Here is a 22,284-nt window from a genome sequence, read left to right as displayed (position 1 = left end):
TATCACCGTAACTAAAATGAATCCTTGGCCAACAGAAAAGACAAACAGGCTTTTTTCGATGTACCTCATAACACAATTTAAGATATTTAACAAAAATTCTTTGAAAGAGAATAAAAATGAGAATTACTGAGTCACGTTGAAAGAAAGCCAACCTTATTATTTATACCAAAAACCTTGTAAAAAAACACATTGTAACAATTACAAAAATGAAACTGTTTTTCATCAGTTCACTTTATTTTTCTGTAGTAAATTTTTGAATAAAATTTTCACGATACTGGATGGTAAAACATATTCTATGAAAACAATCGCTACATTTTTTTCTCAATTGACATTTTTGGAGATATCGGAGATTCAAAGTTACAGGTTTACTGACCAATACAGCGTTATTCGTCGGTATTTCATAACATCAAAAATGTTCATTTTATACAAAGCTGCAAAAAAGGATTTTTTTCTTTCTTGCTTGAACAATATGGGCCAACAACGGAAATTGGAAAATATTACCATTTACGATACAGACTTGTTATAATTATTATTATAGTTATTATATTATAATTATAGTTATATTGCGGCCATCCAGCCCCCAGCAGTGGGTCCTGCACCACCACCAGCAGACCCATGGGAGGCGCTGCGCCCAGAAATGAATTCCGGACTCGAGCCGCCCGGAGATGACAAGAAAGCAACCTACAACCACAGCCATCTCCTGCTTGCGGTGGCTACTAAGGGATGGCCGGACGCCCTCCGCCTGGCGCCCGGGGTCCCCAGCGACGTCCTGAGATTACCTGAGGGGTTCCAGCTGTCACAGCAGTTCACCAGACCGTGGAAAGGCCCGCCACCCAGACAACATCAACAGCCCTTTCACCCGGCACCCCGGCGTGGCAGAGGACAACGCCGGGGGAGAGGATCATCACATTGATGACTGCCCCAAAATTTGCATCCCGGAGCGGGAGCTCGACGTGGATGAACATGCCTTGCTCAGGTGGGTCGACAGTGCTGAACCAGAAAACGCTGAGTCCCTCCCGGATTCAGAAACCGACGGAGATACCCACAGTATCTCCTCCCAAGCCTTCGAGAATGAGGGGATCAACTCGGACCACGACCCGCACTCTGAGGACGAAGATGACGACCAGTCCGTTGCTCGGCACTGGCTCATCCCTCTGGTGCTACCCCCACAGCGGTCTACGTCACCCACTTTCACCGAGATCAAGGAAGCAGAGCTGCCAGAGGAAATTCCCGAAGCCCCCATCCAAGTCAACCCGGAGAGTATCCCGCAGGTCCTCCCCATAAAACCATACAACTATCCAAGGCAGTTAACACTACATTATCTCGAGTGGGGGCCTACTTGCCCAAGCTGTTGCATGCTCCGTATTGTTCTTTTAAAACTAGAGGCAGTGAACAAATGACCATCTACCTAAATGGCCTAGAAAAAGCCGGTATTATTGTTGAATGGTACATAAAGTGTTCCTTTAAATGTTTCCTGATCCCCAAAGCAGCTGACAGTGCACGCATGATCTATGATTTATTTGCCATGGACCCCATTTTATAAGACCACCAAGTTCTCCTTATTAGGGCCTGGTAGAACACTAGCTAATATCCCCGCAGGAACTTTCATAGCCAAAACCGATCTAAGTGCAGCCTTTTACCAACTCCAAATTCATACCCGGCATTGGAAATTTTATGGTATACGTTATGGTAAAAAGACATATACATTTACCCAACTCCCAATGGGTCATTCGCTATCCCCAGCTATACTGCAATGCTGGGCAGAGGACTGTGCAACTTTAATTAGTAAAAAGTTCAACGTGTGAGTGGTGTGTTATTTAGATGATTCACTACTATACTCCCCGCAGCAATTCTGTGGCTATACTATCACAAAATTCTTATGTGACGAACAAGGTATAACAGTGAATGTGTCAAAATCAAAATTAATCAATACACACAGACTTAAATGTTTAGGAGTGTTAATGGACACCATGCAGCACACTATACAATTAATACAATCTTCCCAAAACCGCATTAAAAAAGTGATTCCCTTAATTCCCCAACTACGTAACTGGGACATACCCAAGGCAGCGGGGTATCAAGCATGGGTATGCTGGGTACTTCGTTTACCCACCTTTTTGGTGGCACAAGTGTTTGAGAGGAATATACAGTGGTGGACCCATTTATTAGACACGGACTTCTTTGCCAAAGAAGTCTGTCTGCCTAACCAAACCTCAGAAATTGACGTCTATACGGACGCCACGTTAACAACTGGAGGTGTAGTTATTCCAGAGTGGGCCTTGAGCCAATCCTTCAGTATTCCAGACATGACTTCAATCAAGGCATGTGAAGCATATACAGCCCTGACAGGACTGCACAAAGCCTTGGACTTAATCAATGCCTTGAAACTTGTAAATATGCAAATTAATGTTTATATAGACAACACAACAGCTTTGTATTCGCTCTCTAAAGGCAGAGGCATAATATTTCGATTGTATCCTGATTTAATACCTATGTACATGCAAATTCTAATAAAAGAAGGTGAGTCACATCAAGTGACCTGGCTCTGGATACCCTCAGCCTTCAATCCTGCCGACCAGCCCTCGCGGGCCGTGCCTTCCTGATATGCAAGGGTCGGCCATCTTGGCTTAGCCCGGTATACCACGGGAGGGTGCACTTGCCGGGCTTAGTTGCTCTCCCTGGATTGAAGAAGAAAGAGGGTATGCAGAGCCAGCAGCAGAATGCACACCTTGTCCATGAAATAACTCCTCAGTTGACTCACAGTTTGATACTTCATACATTTTTATTTATTCACACTTCACAAATTGAAAAAGTAAAACAGCACAATGAACAAAAAACGTTTCTTTCCCTGACGTAAACTAAGCACTCCTCTCGACATTATGAACTTGAGAATCTCAAAATGACCGGAATGAATCTCCTTTCAAAAGAAAACTTTTGAGGGTCACTATTTAGTACCACAACTTGAGTCATCAGTCTCACCAAAGCACAAGAAATGGGGAGCACCATGTGAATCTCCCACAACTTCATTCATTTATTCACTATTCACTCAGTTGACGTTCTTCAACTCAACTTCAAACACAAGGCTACTGTTGGGTGGAATAACTGGAGGAGACCCCTTGGAACCATAACTGCAAAGAAATGACACACACATCACAATTTGATCCAGGAACTAATGACTCAGGAAAAAATCAGGAACATTCAGGGTAGTGGATAGGAATACAATGGCAGGTTTCACACCAATTTTCCACGGCCAATTTTTAAAATTTCCCACACATAATACTAATGGAAAAGCAATCCTATAAAGGGATTTTTGGATAAATATGGACGGCAGTGGCATAACTATGGGGGAGGGGAAATGAGGGGAATAGAACTCCCGCAAAATCCTCTCAGAACTTTGGCTTCGAAATCATTTTAGTAAAAAAGTGAAACACTACTAACTTTCTGCAGCAAATATCACTTAGCCATGGTTTCCTAAAATACATTCATAGTACATATAAAGAAAAATATTTTGTAGCATTGCCGGGAGTGGAGAGCTATTCAGTCTGACCCATTTTGACAATCCCCTAAAGTCAAGTCCTAGTTACACCACTGTAAAAAGGTACAACTTGTTTTCAAAAAATTTTATTGGTTTTTAAAAATTTAATGGGTTTGGAGTCCGGCTGTCAATATTTTTTTATTGTGTTCACTTAAGTATGATAAAACTTTCATCTGTATTCATTGTTTACTAATTCTGTGGCAGCCGCATTGGTTAAATGTGTTTTTATGAGCTCTGCAATTTTTGTCAGTTAATAGATCTAAGAATGATTGCAAAGCATAGAACGATCAGCAAAAAAGTGTAACGAAAGTGTGAAATGTTAACAAAGTCCTACATTATTCTACAACAAGTAAAACAAAATATTATTTGGATATTTTGAAGGCGACAAAAATAATGTAGACCAATAAATATATTTTCAAAAAACTAATTCTCATTATTTACTGAACACACTGTCCCAGGGTCGTGTGTCATTTTTGACCTGTAATTTTAGTAACTTTGCATCGAGCAATGTTCATGAAAATTGGCACACTTATGGGAAAAGGTCCTAAGTTTTGTTGAGTGTAAGCAAAATTTTACAATTTTGACCTTTTGACCTCACAATGTGGGTCCAAACAAAAAATTTGAATTTGCCTTATGGGGTTTCGATCTTAAAAAAATCGAGATAGAAAAAAGTCTGAATTTCATTGACCAAGATGTCAATTCTTAGGTTTTCAGACACGAGAAACCTGAAAATAACATTTTTATCCACGAAAATTCAACTGTTGACCCAGTAAGGTCACCATCAAGGTCATAAAGGTGGCAAAAATAATAGCATATCAACAAAGGTGTCGATCCATGGGTTTTATATGGTGCCCAAGTCATTGGTATTATTCAAAAACCCGTATTATTCACTAATTGACCTTCGATGGTCACAATGGGGGTCAAAGGTCATAGAGTTAAACGTCGGGCAATCATGATAACCAACATGTCAAACCATAGGTTTTGAAGGGTTCCAAAGTCGGTTAGGCAGTTCATAGATCTGTATTGTAGATTTTTTGACCTCCGAGGGTCACAATGGGGGTCAAAGGTCATAGGGTTAAACGTCAGGCAATCATGACAACCAACATGTCAAACCATGGGTTTTGAAGGGTGCAAAAGTCGGTTATGCAGTTCATCAATCCATATTGTTGATTTTTTGACGAACACACACACAGAGATAAAGGGAATAGATCTTGATTTTTCTCTTTGAATTAAATACTGAAATTCATGCATATACTTAGATCCATGAAACTTGCATTTTTGCAATACAGCACCAGAAAATCAAAATCAATAGAGGAAGGGAAAGGTTACAGATATTTCTATTTGAGCTTGGTCACCTTAGTAAACAACTTATAAAATTTTGTAAAAAAAAAAAACATTTTATAAAGTGCACGAATTAATTGAGAATTTAGGACACTACTTTCAGGTGAATATATTTAAAAAGAGACTATTATACTCACGCCATGTTGGGTGGGCACACGATCTTCCTCTTGCCTCCGACCTTCATGCCTGAGACACCAAGGTCCCAACCCTTGATGACCTCATTGCTGCCTAAACGGAACTTGAAACCAGGGCCCTGTTGCGTGGAATCAAACTGCTTGTTGTTGTGCTTCAATCGGCCTACATAGTACACTGTAACCTTAAAAAATAAAGGAAATGAACATACAATATTTGATTACCTGCAACACTAAGGAAAGAGTTCAAACGGAGGACGAATTTGGAGGACGAACACTACATTCCCAAATCAAATGTGATTAGAATGTGCTGTTTGTAGCAGTAAGTTCTCCATGGATGGAACTAAGCATTTGACTCTTTAAGCACTAGGTGAAGTCGATGTAATCTGCCATTCCAGATCCACTCAGTATATGGCCAAATATAAAATTGCATAGGCAGTTGCAAAAGCCAAAGCAGTTTTTTGAGCATAAAAGACACAAAATGGGTTGTCTTCGAAGTGTTTCAACAAGACCAACAAAGGTTTTCTTTTGAAAACAATTTACTTTCATAAAAATTATTGCCATGACACCATGATTACATTCTGCAAGTATCGAATTCAGTACACTTCCCCATTAAGAGTCAAAAAGGACCATGAACCAAAAATGACTGACATCACAGTCCTATGCGATGACTAAAGCCCGTGAGGTAAGACTGACTCTGGTTTAGCGCTTAATACTGCCATAGGGAAGCAGCATCTGGTGGAGAGCTAGTGCAGAGGACCCCAGCTGGGTGCCTTTTTCCCAATAGTTAGTGCCCCATGTTCAGTGCATCATTCTATCCTTTAATTCTTTGTTATAATCTAGGGTAAAATACCTGTAACAGGATGTGCTGAAGACAATGGATGCAGATTTTATCCTATGGAATTTTTCAATCATGATTATGGATGAAAATACCTCCTTGCAACAGAGTAGAAAATTACTTGAGAGGTGTTGAGCCTATGAGAGCATTAATTTTGGCTAATAGGGTAGTTTCCTTCATCAAAGAAAACGAAAGGCATTGATTGCAATTCGTTACTGTATTCATAATATACAAATTATTTCGTTTTAGAAATACCGGTTTAGACTAATGGCAATGGTCCATTTTTATCCTCATTTGAAAAGGGCCAGATTGGCGCCCATGCGATGCCACTCCACGTGACGTCACAGGGACCTGGTTTCTATACGAGAAGATAGGAGCTATACATCGTCTGAGGTTACCAATGCATGCATGAGGCACAGAGCTCAGGGAAACATGTCTTAATAATCACTTATTAAAAGTGGCTAGGGTCGGAAAGTTTTCTTCATTTGATAAGGTATTAATAATCCTTATTTAAGCCAAGCGCTACCAGCCAGCAGGGTACTCAGCTACCGGCTAGCAGCCTGCGTCGTATCAGCGCTCAACTCGCCTCAAGGTCACCTCACAGGGCGGCAGCAGTAACCAGAAATACGTCACACGGAGAGATTTCCCGACATTCATACTTACGCGTCGCGTTTTCGCACGCTTGAAAATTTTCACTTTTCATTTAATCGCGAAAAAAGATATCGTCATTTAAAAATCTAAAAGTGTGAGATACGTCCTACAGGAGTAATAATCTTTCGATTTAGGCAATAAAAAAATAATAGGAAACCACCCTATTGTGACAAATCCATAACTGCTAATGGAAATAACTGTAACTATTTTTTTTAATAATAGTAAATAAAAAGAATAAATTTTTCCACATGAGTTTAGGAATATTTCCAAGAAAAAAAATTCATTCATACTGTTTAAAATGATATGTAAATTCTATGAAGTAATGCCTGAGACATTAGAAACTTCACAATGACAGGCTTTGCAGAGGATCACCATCACCAGCCATCAGGCAGGCACTAGACAAAAGAATACAACAGCGACAAGCCAGCAACATATTTTTCATAGCCACCCAAAAGTGCACTCCACAGAGGAAAACTCTTTTGCCTAGGCGACGATACAAACCAAGACCTGCAAAATTCGAACAGGTTTTCTACCTAGGCATTTACTTCCTCGGGGGAGTTTTTGAGATTTATTGAGCCAGCGACAAGGTGCTTTGAAAATTTGAACACCTTAAATGGCAGAGAATTTTTCCCTTTCACACAGCTATTCCAAAAATTACAACTTTATTGACTTATATCATACACAATAAGCAATAAATATGTTTTGTGACAGGAGATTAAAAGTTAAGCTGATTTTTCACTTTAAAGAATTTAGCTGATTTTTCCCTTTAGGGGAAAAGTTTAGCTGAATTTTCCCTTTAGACAAAAAGTTGAACAGATATACATCTTAAATATATCTTAAATTTACGGCTGATAGTGAAATTGGACGGGGTTGTGACAAGATTCCAGATTATCAAAATTCCACATTCTGACTCTTTTAAATATTCAATTAAATAATTTCAAAAGAGAGGAAAATGAAATGACACTCTCGATTGGAAAGCGTTGTTACATGCATGATTGACTGCTGATGATCATCGTAATGAAAACACACACGCACACTAACAGTGCCCCTGATATTTTTTTGCTTCTCAGCATGTAGGTATACAACCAAAGAATGCTACACAGCTACCACTTACCATTCGGCCAGGCTTGGCCGCGGGCCCATTCCCAATCTTAAGATCCTCGATGGCAACACCTCCCGGCAGTGTCTTCTTCTGCATTTCCTCTGCTTTCGGCGTTGACTCGCCTACAAAGTCAAACGTGAAAAGAGAGGACCTGATTGGCAAGGTTTGCATCCACCAACCAAATATTGCTTACGGAGAGACCAACTGGGGCTAAGGACGAGAACAAATAAATGGTGAACATTCTTTTGAAGGGTGCATTTACGCACCAAGCATGCCTCTCAGATGTCAATCGTTAAGACAAATGGACCAGAAGGTTTCTAAGTTTCGCAATTAAGGATGCCCATGCAATGACAACCCAGGTACGTACCTCTGTATCCAAGTCAGTATATACATGTTAAAATTTAAAAAAGAAAGAAAGATTTAAATACAGGCAGTTACCAAGTTATGGCATTCTGTAAATATGGAAAATCTCTTGGATCTGTTTGTGTCTATAATTGCCGAATTTATTCAGTTCTCAACCATTAATCAAATAAATGGTGAACTTAAACACAAAGTTAGATCACCAGGAAGCTCAAGTGTGTTATCCTTTGTCACAGTTTAAAATCAATTACGGGCATGCCTCTAACCCACTTTTAAGAGCTGGTTGGGGTCAGAAAATAGAGCATTCTTCACACTTCACCTCGATTCCAAAAACTATGACAATATCTTAAATTTATGGGTGATAGTGAAATCAGATAAGGTTGTTACAAGATTCTTGATTACCAATTTCCTGGCAAAAATTTTCATTTCCTCCAACTTTTACCCACTCTTTTTAAACAGACCATTACATTTTTTCACAGCTCAGCCAATCACTGACACCTTCACCTGATAATCAACTCTACCAGGGACATAGTAGTTCTTACAGGCTAATCTGAGTAGCTCGCAATGCAACTGGAGTTTCAGAGTGAAAAATATGGTGAAGCTGAGTGCAGAACAGTGATTTTCTTCTAGCATTTATTGGAGGTAAGAAAACAAAATAAATATTTAGTGATTAAATATAAATAATGCTATTCAATCCCATTATGCCAGTTGATCAACTGCAACACTTGTTAATCATTTGCAGTGGTCCCGCCTGTGGGTAGCTTGGCTGCAGAACAGTTAACAGTCAAGTCACCAGCTCTGTCTTCTATTCAAGACGGTCATACTTTGTCACAGTCATTTCTTACAGATCCCTAATTTTCCTAAAACAAAAATATAAAAGGTTCATTCATCTAATAGAACTTATCTATTTCCTACGGCAAATATAGCATATCTTTTGCAAAAAAGCTAGCCCACAACCAGCTGCCCGAGTGGTAATTATTTTGATTTACATATCAAGACATATTTTCCCAAACCCATTTCAAATACTTTGACTTTTCTCTGACCTGTATTAACCCTGGTGTAGTCCTAGAACCACTAGATGACCCAGCTGTGACCTAATCACCTCCAACTGAGAATACTGAGCTCGGCTTCCAGAGAAAGTATGCAAGTGAGAAGAGAAAAACCTAACACGATTAGTTAATTCACAAATATTTCCATATTTTCCCACTGCGTGTGACAAACTGAGCTGGGTGACAGCCTGTTCAATGGATTTCATCTTAGCTAACCACCAGCAGACCAGCACGAAGGATCGTTGAAAGTAGCCCCATCGGCATAGGATCAGATGGAGAGATCTGTATTCAGCCACTCGACACACCCAATGGCAGCAGTAGAGAAACTTGCTTTTGCAACCACTAGCATGCCTCTTGTGTAAATCTGTATGCCACATGAAAAATTCATTGGCAAGTGTATGGTTCTGAATTTTGTAACCTGGGGTGGCATATGGAAATCCAGACCTCACAAAGCAAAAAAATGAAAGACCACAACACACTATCCCTTTCAGATGAGTGAGACTTTGGAGGACACTTGTGTTTGGCATGGAAGAGTAAATGTGAGAGTGAATATATGTAACTGCCTTCTGAAGAGATTGCAATGTCTCATAAGCTTATCTGCAAGCCATCAGTTTCTTTCTTAAGGAGTACCTAGGTTCCTGCACTGATGATAGGATAATTTTTTCGTGGAGTGCCTGGCTTCTACAAATAGGGCATAAAACTTTCATATTGGATGACCATGTTCTTTGCCCAGTACCATAGCCATAGGATAGGGTTTCAGTCGACTGAAGAGGACAACAAACTCACTCCAATCCAAACCTAATCAGCACCCTTGCACTTCTGCAAGTTTTTTTCAATTCACACAATTGTCCCCCATCCAATCCTAACCTTGATGTAACATTTCCTAGACCTAAAGCCCACTTGGACACTGTTGCAATGGTCTAAAGACATGCGTATACATAACACCCAAAAAAGTTTGCATTATGCTCTATCCATCCATACTTATTACCAAAAATATAACTGCATTTGCAGCTGTTTCAATCACCATCAACTGTAGTGTTTGTGTGCCGCAATTCATTCCGCCCAAGTGCAAATGAGGAAATGCTGAATTACCTTAAATAAGTTACCCCCTTCCACTTTGTAATGATCACAACAAGGGATGGACCCAAAAAAGGATCCAGGATTATTTTCGCATCCGGATCCGATACTTGATTTCAGGTGATGGATCTTCATATATTTTCAGATCCAAATGCATTTTTCCTCGCCCGCTATAAACCGAAGTACAGTGAAACCTCGATATAACGACACCCCACGGTGCACTAATAAACACTCGCTATAGCGAATTGTCGCTTTACAGGAGGTGGAGCAAATAATAGCCAATATACCTGTTGCGAACAGATATACAGGAACAGGAGTGGTGCGGCGACAGATAAACATCTATCCGATAAACGTAAGCATAAATCCAGACGAAAGGCGATGTTTTTTTGCATCACTAAATTTCCTTACTCAAATAATGACCAACTATTCGAACAATTTATAAGCGCCGCACTGAATAAAAATCATGCAAAGCATTGTTTCGTCATCATTATATTTATCGAACGACAGTTTACCACATACATTTGAGACTGAGCACTCCATTAACTTCATTTCTAACAGATCGCTAGCAATTACAGAGGTTAAGGAGTCTTCATGAAAGTCTTCCGGCGGTGAAACCCTCGCTATGGCGAGAGCCAACACCGAAAGGGTCTCGTAAAAACGAATTTTTTAACACGCTTATTATAGGGTCAATTGACGGTGCATCGGCTTTCTCTCGTAATAGCGGGGGTGTCGTTATAGCCCGTACTCGCTTAAACGAGGTTCCACTGTAATTATTCCAGTTTCATCTGGGTACATGTGATCAAAGGAATGCTATTTAGATTTAGATTAGATTAGATACACACTTCAATATTTTAGCTCATTAAAAATCATTTTTATAAGCTTTCAAATTATTTGACAGTATTCTAATTTTCCTCACACACATATCCCCCCAATTTTGTCACTTCCTCAACGCATGCTAGCTTGTTTCACCCGCAAATGCTTCAGTTGTAGTGAGGTGGATTTTGCACTTCATGATAGTTTCACACCAGAATGCATGCACATGGTATGCCTTGAGCTCTCCTTATCTCACTAAAAATATTTCCACACAATGAAATGAAATACTTTGTCAATATATCATTAAATTAAATTGCAACCGAGCAATCAGTGACATAATTGGCAATGTTTTGAATGATATTGGCATAATACGGAAGTATGTACAGGTAGAGAACAGTAAGACAAGGTGCCGGAACAGAACGAGACGACCATTCAGTGATCTTGAGAGGTAGGGGTAGGTAGCAGAAGGACATAAAGGAGACGTGGGGGGTAGGAGCACAAACCCTCTGTCTTTCAAGCAACGAAGGCTACGAATGAGGAAGTCAAGGACAAACTCGTCAGATCCTGATATTTTGTGACATCATTGCCTTCAAAGCGAAGCCAGGCAAGCTATGTGATAATTGCTGTTACTCCGTCCCCTCTTATTTGTCGGGCTAAAGATGTGCTTGTATCTTTGAAAATTTTCTTTGGAAAAATAATTGGTTCAACGATGTAGAATATTAGGATAGTCTATTTGTAACTAGATAAGTTGGTGGCGATCAATTAGAGCTAAAAAAAAAAATAAAATATCATCAGAAATGAGTTGAGTTTCATTTCACTCTTTTTTCAATCTTGTGCATATCATCCAATTGCCAAAGTTATCGAGACATCTTTGGGCCCAAAAAGTCAGTCACCTAGCATTTGTCCCCCAGAAACAGAGTTTTGAAGCACGTAGGCCAAAAAAGGTCAGTGGTGAGACAGGGGTAGGGATGAAACACTTCAATTGTTCTTGTGTAACTTGATATTTTCCTTTGAAGACAATGAATTATGGTCAGTGTGATCTCAGGAATTACAAAACCGTAACAGGCATGTGCGAATGGAGGGTCGAGAGTGGTTTTGTGAGATCTACGATGTAGATACTTCTGACGTGGTTATTATCCTACGATGTTGAGATTCCCCCGAAGATTGTTGGGAAGAGTCACAATATGTGCCTCAAGTATTTTGCCCCAAAATTTTCCATGGCTGAAATGCTGTAACATAACCTCTACGAGCAATTTTAAACAAAATGATTCATAAGTAGGACAAGCATTGTAGTGTGAAGGCGCATGCAAAGTGAGGACTGGAACTCTTTCCACTCTTTTACGGGACACAATGGGATGGAAGAAATGACTATCAGCAAATAATGACAAGTGCGAGATAGAGCGATGAATTACGCGACTTCCAAAAGGTAAAAACCCAAAAAAATTTTCCATAAAAACCCAAAGCCATAATTGTAATATTCCCCTTCAACAAAACACAAGGCTTCAACATCTCTAGAAATTGTCCAAATTCAAATGTTTAATTGAAAAATCAGAATAACTAGAGGAACATTAACCCTTGCATGTATACCGAAATTTTCTGACAATCATACCCGGTACCCAAATAGGAACTGACCACAATATAGAGCATCTTACACCAATGCCATGCCAAGAATTGTTTAGTACTCACAAGACATTATGCATATTTCATTTTATATAAGTTGAGCCATGCACAATTCAGAGAAAACTGCAATTGAAAATAATTTATATTGATGCAAAGTATTTACCACGGGAACACTTAGATAAACCTGCTATAGATTGTATGGCTTATTTTCAAAATTAAAATTTGTTTGATTTTTAAATAAAGAATTTGCTGAGTATTCCACAGAGTATGACCAACTAGAAAACAAGGTAATTTACACTTTTGAAATAAATTAAGGTGCGCAGGTAAGCAAACACTGAAATTGCAATGAATAATATTTTACAAAGTTCACAGATTAAAAATCACCTCAAAAAGTGCATGTCACTATAGGAGGAAACATTAAAATTTAATTGTATATGTGAGTATTGAAAATCATTAAGGGATGTTTAAAACCCTCACTCTTCAAATGTCAAATGTTTTAATTCTTCTCCAAACTTTCATATGATGTAAACTGAAAATTTTGCACATACAACTAATTTATAGTTTCTCACATCAAGGATACGGGGCCCTCTAACAACTCTCAAACATCACCCAAAATAATTCCTAGGGTAGTAAAAACCTGGATTGCGCAGTTTGTGTCATCAATACATCTGAGGCAAATATATTTCCCGCACATCATTCAAATTAATCCTTCCCATGGCAGTAGGATCATGAAAATTTGGTAATGGAGAGTAAAATTTCATGAGAGAAGATGATTGTGATCTAAACCAAACGGAAGGACCCTTCATTCTCTTATACTAATTGAGAAAGGAAGCCTTACATTGACAAGAAAGGCTGCTTCAGGTGACAATGGAGGTGTGCACTACTTTGTTTAGAATAATTGTTAATATATATTGGTTGTGTGGTAGGCAGCTGACATCCCCTTCCTTCACCCCTCTCCACCTTCACTGACACTCAAAAGCACCTTTGCCTATGCCCAACACCACCAACTGGATGCCATGAGAGCTTGCATGTCCAAATAACGAAAAAAAAGTGCTTTGGAACCAAGCATACAAGGGCATGTGGGCCCAAGAACAGCAAGAACGGGAGAAGTGATAGATGCAACAACTAAGGCAGTCATCATCTAACCTTATGGGTAAAGTGATTTACTACATGTTTGATTGTAAGTGCTCTGGGATGACTATAGCATGTTTTCCTCTAACCTTCCATTTCCCCAGCAACGTGCCCACACTAATAGTAGGACTACTTACATGAGGAAATCTGATACATCAATCTACAACCAGTACCTTCTACACCACTGTAACCATTACGAACCAACACCTCAACTGACACTCCTAAAAGGAATAATGCAAGAGCTATTGTTGAAGTTTTCTAGGTATTGTTGCCTTTGCAGCATGATAAAAATAAGGTAACCACAGGAAAAAATTAACAGCAGAAAAATGTGAGTATACAAGCATAGAGCAGATAAAACTGCTTTAGATATTCTTACCCTATCATTCATATTTTAATTCAAGATTAATTGACCTTTGTGTAAATGATTAATTTTTATCATATGTAAGATCTAAGTCATGTTCAATGCAAACAAATGTTAATTTTAGCTTGAAGCGTAGAAATAAAAGTTTAGGAGAACCTGACTCCAAGGCCAAAGCCAAAATATTGCCGGAGAGACGAACTTTTTCCATAATTTGGGTACCCAGGTGCATATACAGACAAGGGTTAAAGATTCCAAATAAAAAATGAAATAACTTAGCAAAGACATTTATTACAAAAAAAAGGAGTAGGAATAAAAATCAAGGAAGTTATAAAATATTACAAAAGGCTAGGATTACATTGACAGGAGGAATGCTTAAGCATTTTGCTTAATAAAATTCGACTTGGGAGTACCTTTTGCTTTCGGTTGATTTGGAGTTGTTCCACCACCCTCCTTCAACTGCTTCTTCTTCTTAGCAGACAGTGTGGGTGTTCCCTGAAACAAAACAAGAGACTGACATCAGCAAACAACTCCCTCACTAACATATGCATATTATTAGGGATGGATTACTTGAATACCACAAGCTATGAAGTACTGACGAAAAGAATTGAACAGCACGAAGAAAATTGTTTCAGTCAAATTATAAATGAACATGGAATCAAGAAGTTACATTATCCACTAAATCAATACCTGAAAATACAGTTTCACTGGTCGAATTTGAGAAGTGATATATGAAATGCGGTGGAGAACCCTGGCGACTGCATGAGTCGTTCCACCTTCTCCCATTTACAGCCTTCATCCTCACCTTTCTATACAACTAAATTCATTAATGAAGGCGATACTTTGCGGAAATTACTAGCAACAATCTTGGCAAAAGAAACTTTATCATTCAACACATCTTGATTTTCCTGAATTAAGCTGTTGGACAATAAATGAAGGTTTTTCTTGAATTAATCATCTAAATGGGGGGTGTGAAAAATGATACAATTGGTTAAGATCTCCCACAGGCCAGTCACATGCATTTAACACCCTTGAATGTTAAAAATGTCAGCATTTGAAGTTAACTTGAAAATATTGCTTATCTCCAAAATGAAGGTTTGCGTCATTATTGGCCTAATGCTACATCCAGCAAACATGTCACAGTTTATGGGATTTGCAGTGATGGCCATTGACCTCCTAACTGTTTATCATAATTGTATATTAATGTCTTAGAACATTAATTTGATAAATTTCATGAATACAGCATGAACTCATGTAAGAGATGCACCTCTTTTCCCCAGAAATTGAAGCTGTAAATGGGGGCACCCCTCATGGGGGTGCGTTTCTAACTTGTAAGTACTGTTCTGTTGCATCAGTACCTCAAGAGGTGAACATAATACAGTAAAACCTCTCTGTAGTGAACCTCTTTACATCATAAACCTCCATACTTCATACCACCCTTATGGTCCCGTCAGATTTACATGTAAATTTATTGGCAAACCTCTTTATAGTGAACCTCTTTATATCGTAAAACCTCCACTTATCATACCAAGGAGACACCCCCGAGACTGCCTAACTACCTCTGCAAATTGTTCCAAGACAACCAGACAAGCAAATGCAGCCGCGATTACGTACATGGAATGACATTTTCAGGGATAAATGTTTCACGCTTATTTTTTTTTCTTTTACACCTTTCATATTCTGTAATTTTCACGTAAACCATTAGTTATGGCCATTTTGTTCCGTATGAGAGTATACCTAACTAAATAAAAAAAAAGATATCCAACTATCCTAATCATTTAAAGTGACTGTTGAATTAAGAGAGATCACATCATTTTCTCTCGAATCATGGTAAAAATCACTCGATAGCGCTCACTTAACTTGTGTTGTCATTAAATAATAAATATATGTTCACTAATGCATGAATGTTTATTTAAATGCAGAAATATAATGGTTTAAAAGACAGTAGTGCCTTTCATTTCCAAAGGATATGAAAAATTGGTGCATATCACTAAAATCTCTCTACAGTGAACCTCCATACATCAAATTGCCCAAATTTTGGCCCCCTCCATTACGATGTAAAGAGGTTTTACTGTAATAATAATAAAATGCCTTTATTCCGGCGAGGTTGAGACTAAAAAGTCCCCTCTTCCCCCTAACCCCTCGATAACGTCAATGCAAGCATATTAAAAAATGGTAGACAAATGTTTACAATACAAAGAATATACAATATACACTGTTTGTGAAATGTCAAAAATATAAACAACTACAGTAGAATCCTGATTAAGGTTTTTCAGGGGGGACAAAATTTAAAACACTAAATGAGGACTTGCCATTTCTTTCAGGTTTTAGGGTATGTAATGATTGGAATAGCTTTTTATGAATTAAAAAATATTATTTGAAGTAACTGAAAGGTGCTGCATGCAGCAAAAATTCATTTATTAAATGTTCTCTGCCCAATGAAGGTTGGATAATACTTTTCAGGAATCAGCTAAAAAAATGGATAGTAAAAATAAGTAATGAGAGGATGACTGTTGTTGTAATGAAATATTTTAAGAAAATTATAATATACATCAACTTAAAAGCATTCCCACACGGAATATTATTATGGACATTAGTGATTCCAGTTTAATGCATATTTCAGAGGTCTTGATGAAACTTTAAAATTATTTATGTAAAAGTGACATGTAGGTGACTAGCATTTCTAATATAATAAGAAAAGGTGTAAGTAGGTACTCGAAAAATCATTGCATTAATAAAGATGAGTGAAATGAAGAGACAGCATAAGATGGCTAATCCCGAAATCTAAACTACCGAATATCTAGTAAAAGGGAGGTTTTCTGGGATTTTGGCAACTTAACATTTTCTGTTGCCTCGGCGAAACGAGGGATTTATGAGCCTTTAAAAAGCCTCCTGTGTGCACATTTTGGATTTCGAGGTCATCCAAAAAAGCAGAATCTTAATTCTGGTATGCCTACAAGTCGATGGTGATTCAACTCGACGATAACACCAGATTCGTTGTTATATTTCCGCGGCCTCATGCAGGTCGAATGGAGCCCTGGAGAAGTTGCTTACGCGGCGCACTGATCACCTTGACTCCGACTCACCTTGTTTCTCGGCAGCTTTTAATAAAATTTGGTTGGACTTTGAATAGCGATTAGCTAAACTCTGTTAAGTGAAAAGGTTTAATGTTCAACAGAACTGGATTTTATCTGACAAATTGTAAGTGCCTCTGGAGTTTGGCAACTTCGTCCGAGTTATGATGTCGAAGTCAACCACCAAGGGATACCTGTTGGATTTTCGTATTTTTATCTTTTTTACCGTGATTAAGCGGTGATTTTTTTCCAGCAAGAGCGATTTATTTAGAGTTACGGACCATGATAGTTCATCAAAACTCCGATCGTCATTCTCTTTATCCCTTAATATCCTCTAACTACCATATCCTTCACTTCTAGAACTTGACTTCGATGATACGTGACCACTGATGACACGAGTTATTCTCAGAGGGCTGCTACAATGACTGTTTTCTCGTAATATCCCCAGATAAATATCTTTGAATCGACAGCGATGTCAACCAACCGCACGTCGGTAAATGGGCTCCGGGATATCTAAATTATGATGTAAAACAATGTTGTTCCGTAGGGAAAGAATGCTCTCACTCACGATCATGACAGGGGAAACGCTTCCTCGGTTCTTTCGCTGTTCCTCCGTGGAAACTGACCTTGGAATGTACTATAGAAAGAATCATCTAGTGAACTGCGCAACTGATAATGGGCCTCCTCTTTTGAAAAGAGAAAGTAGCAGACTGTAAAAATATTGGGCTAACAATGGACTTCCCATGGAGAGTAGAGTTAAAAGGGGCATAAGCCATCAAGTGAAAGCATTACGAGAAAACCGTCATTGTAGCGGCCCTCTGAGAATATATTTTGCAGGGTTCCCACTATCTAAATTATAAAATTCACGGTTTTTTCCAGATTTTCACGGTCTAAATGTCTTCAAATTAGGGATGGGTCGAATAGTAGATTTCTCGAATTCGAATATCGAATTCGAATATTAAATCATTGCTCGAATATTCGAATACCTCGAATTTCGAATACCTCGAATACTAAACGATGAATGTGAAAATGTTTGACTAGGTCGCCTATGCAGCAGGAAACCCAAGATTTTGGCGAGTAATTGTGATTGCCTTTAAAGGATTCAAACAGGAATTTAGCTGATTAATGGAATATTTTAATTTTATGTAAACAATAGGGTAGTTTCCTTCATTAAAGAAAACGAAAGGTATTGATTGTGATTCGTTACCCACCATTAGTGTATTCATAATATACAAATTATTTCATTCTAGAAATACCGGTTTAGACTAATGGCAATGTTCAATTTTACCTCATTTGAAAAAGGCCAGATTGGCGCCTATGCGATGCCACTCCACGTGACATCACAGGGACCTAGTTTCTACACGAGAGGATCGGAGTTTTACATCGTCTGAGGTTACCAATGCATGCATGAGGCACAGAGCTCAGGGAAACATGTCTTAATAATCACACAGTCTGTTTGATAAGGTATTAATAATCCTTATTTAAGCCAAGCGCTACCAGCTAGCATCCTGCGTCGTAATAGCGCTCAGAGCCTCGCCCCAAGGTCACCTCACTTGCGGCAGCGGGAACCAGAACGACGTCACGCGGAGTTTTTCCCGGCATTCATACTTACCCGTCGCGTTTTCGCGCGCTTGAAAATTTTCACTTTTAATTTAATCGCGAAAAATAGATATTGTCTTATAAAATTCTAAAAGCGTTAAATACGTACTTCAGGAGTATTAATATTTCGATTTAGGCAATAAAAAATAATAGGAAACCACCCTATTTGAGCATTACGCCTCCGTCATATTTCTTCTTCTTCCCGGTATTTATTTTCCTGCGCAAAATGCTTAAATAAAGTCAGAAATATGTCGTGTTTGGTCTTATTCTTTTTTAAATTATGCGCACATTACTAATATTTCAATCCAATAAAGGTGTAATAACAATTGCCGAAAGTCATTGTTAGACACCTTTCGGGCTAGTAGATGACTCATGCAGCAGTTGACCTCAAGAAAGGGGGAAATTCGAAGCAGGTAGGTAGAAAAAGGTCAGTGGGTGAGAAAAGGGGGTGGGTGGGAGACACGTTTTTATTTTTCTTGCGTAACTTGATATTTTTTGAAGCTAAGGAGCTGGGATCTTTTGTTTGATTTCGGAGAAGAGGAAATCGTCAAGAGTGGGTGAGGCGAATGCTGAATGGAGGGGGATAGCAGATCGTGGGAAATGCGCCAATGCCACTATCCCACGGCACTGAGTTCCTCCCTATGGTAGTTTCATCTCCTGGGGAAGATTCAAAATAAGTGCCTGTCATTATTAGCCACAAAGGACACACGGCAAATGGATGCAGGAAAATGGTCAGTGGGGAGAAAGAGGGAAGGGTGAAACACGATGATTCTATTATTTTCCGGTAACTTGATATTTTTTTCAAAGCTGAGGTCTTCGTAATACGATCCCTGCACGAGCCGGGACCTTTTTTTGTTTTCGGGGAAGAGGAAATCGTCTGAGGGGGTGGGGCGAACGCTGAATGGATGGGGATAGCGGATCGTGATAAAATGCGCCAATGTTGCTATCCCACGGAACTGAGGTTCTCCTGATAGGGGACACCTGGGATTTACGGATTTTTTTCATCCGATCAATTTCGGTTCCCCACGTCTAACTCTTTTCTCCGCTCGAACCCGTGAATTTGATGTATTTCGTCAGCTTGCCTAAAACGGCGCTGAATGCACTAGACGACTAGAGTTCTCATTTTTCCGAGTCAACTACCAACGACGTGCGAGCGACAGTGTATGACGCGAAATTCAAAGTATTCGAGGTATTCGAGACGGTACCTTTGGCATAACTATTCGAGATCTCGAATATCGAATACTTTCTATTATTCGAGGTATTCGAGTATTCGCGGATACTATTCGCACATCTCTACTTCAAATTCACGGTTTGTATAAAAATCATTTTACGCAGAAATACTGATCACGTAACAATCATCGGCTCATGTGAACTAAAAATTTAACAAACGCGACAGACACCATGAATGCAAACTTAACAATCAAAGTGCTATCTCTTCTGACGTCACATATCGTTCGCAAAATTCACCTCCGGCGAAAGGTTGTGAGTGGGAAAATAGAGGGACCAGAGTGCCAGGGAAGTTAAGAAGAGTCTGAATGTTTGCAAGTGTTCATGAACACTTTGGTTACCAGTCTTCCGGATTTGGTACAGGCTTAAGGTCAATGTGTCATCATGGCACACGGACAAAAAATTGGACTTCGAATATCCGTGTGCAGATGAATCCGTGGCCATGTCTGCGCGTGACTGACCGTGAAATATGATCAAAATATCCATTTTTCTTTTAATCTGTCAGTCGTTCTAAGATTGCAAAATCAAGATTGAGAGATTTTTAAGGTTTTATGATGAAATTCACGGCTTATTCACGGTTGAGTGGGAACCCTGTTTTAGCAATGAAAGAGGAAATTCTGATAATTTTCGAAAGTCGACGCATACATTCGAAACAACTTGCGATGGGAGAAAGAAAAATGCCACTAATTTTTCTTTACTTTAGTTAGAATGCTAAATAGGGGTGCATCTCTTTCATGAGTTTATACAGTAATTCATGCTTAATTTCCAGTTCTCCTGGTCACCCCAAGTAATGGACTGAGATACAGTAAAACCTCTTTACATCGTAATGGAGGGGACCAATATTTGGGCATTTTGATGTATGGAGGTTCACTATAGAGAGGTTTTAGTGATAGGCACCATTTTATTAATAAACCATAATATTAATATATTTAAACATACATGCATGCATAAGTGAACATATATTTACAATTTAATGAATACACAAAGGTAAAAGTAACTTGTTCAAGAGGACTTTTTAGGATAGAAATTAGTTATTGGGTTTGCTTAAACCTTTTTTAAAACTCTTTCGATATAATGTTTTCAATTCTATTGAATACCATCATATTATGATCGCATTCCTCCATGCTTAATAAAAGCCATTCAATTACGTTCAATGAATCCTCAACCTCTTTTTTGGTGGGAACTGTAACTGATTCCTCATTACCAACATCTTCCTCTAAATCCATCTCTTCCTGTATCCTGCAATATATATACATCTCCTTCACCACTATCTTCCAACTCATGTGGAGAACATATGAATAATTAATTATGAACATTTACAAAGTCTTCAAATGTTGAATTTGTGTCAACTATTTTGTTGATTTTATTGTACTCTGTAGGTTCATTCTCAAATACAGGCGGTCCTCGACTTTCGTACACTCGACTTTCGTACAATTCGCACTTTCGTACGTTCAAAATTGACACCTTTTACTTGACTTTCGTACGCTAAATTCGGACTTTCGGACGTTGGTCTGTAATTTTTTTTAAATTCCCGCGATGTTTATTGCGCATCCCAACATTCAATTGTTTCAAATGGCAGTATATGCGAACAATACGAACGTATATAATAAAGGGAATTGTTAGTAGTTGACTCTAATTTAGGTGATTTATTTGGGAGAGAAACTGCCTGCTATAGGCTCCTTTATCAAGAGAAGAAGAAAGCCTTAATTGAAGATATTTTTCAAAAGAAGTTGACTAGACATCATCAAATGGCTTTCAATAAAACTAGTAAGATCTTCTTTCTAATTGTGTTTTTTCGTTTGATTGCTGTTTAATTCATGTACACCTTCAGCAACGATATTGCACGAAATATCACCCGAATTCCGTTTGTCTTTTGTCTTTTTTGAATAACATGCGAAATATACGCGATCACGAATATGTCACCTGCCAAATGTCGAATTTTGGTGTAAAAATTAAAAGGTATCCAGAGTGCGGGTTCAACAACTACATTTTATTATGCTTATTGATATGTCTTTTTATTTATAGTGGACGTGATAAGTGGAATGTCAAACTAAACGCTGAGAGGAAGTTTCACTCAATGGCCTACAGAGTTCTTGTTTTTTAAACTTTTATTTGCATTTTCTGCGTATTTTCGAAAGAAATTAGATGATTAGAGGAGTTTTATTAACATATTATCAAAATTAAGTCAATTGAAATGAATTCCGTGAAAAAAAAGGTTTTAGTACATATTTTCCGCTCTTTGGGAACGTAACTCCCAATTAGTATGGAAGTCAATGGTTCGACTTTCGTACATTCGACTTTCGTACACGTTTTCGGGAACGCATTGTGTATGAAAGTCGGGGACCGCCTGTATCTCACTTTCCTCCTGTTTGCTATCA

General features: G+C 38.6%; 1 protein-coding gene across 1 annotated transcript in view; it reads right to left on the bottom strand.

The window, feature by feature from the left end:
• Window positions 1-2,763: 2,763 nt before the first annotated feature.
• Window positions 2,764-22,284, bottom strand: part of LOC124166670 (46 kDa FK506-binding nuclear protein) — a 30,074-nt gene continuing 10,553 nt past the window's right edge. Inside the window, exons 8-11 of the mRNA XM_046544304.1 lie at window positions 14,420-14,501; window positions 7,611-7,720; window positions 5,014-5,192; window positions 2,764-3,128 (exon numbers count right to left, since the gene is read on the bottom strand). Coding sequence (XP_046400260.1) covers window positions 3,047-3,128; window positions 5,014-5,192; window positions 7,611-7,720; window positions 14,420-14,501 — 453 coding nt within the window. The 3' untranslated portion in view covers window positions 2,764-3,046. The remainder of the gene's footprint in view (window positions 3,129-5,013; window positions 5,193-7,610; window positions 7,721-14,419; window positions 14,502-22,284) is intronic.

This window comes from Ischnura elegans, chromosome 10 (assembly GCF_921293095.1).
Source record: "Ischnura elegans chromosome 10, ioIscEleg1.1, whole genome shotgun sequence".
NCBI lineage: Eukaryota > Metazoa > Arthropoda > Insecta > Odonata > Coenagrionidae > Ischnura > Ischnura elegans.
This window is presented reverse-complemented; position numbering and strand designations above follow the sequence as displayed.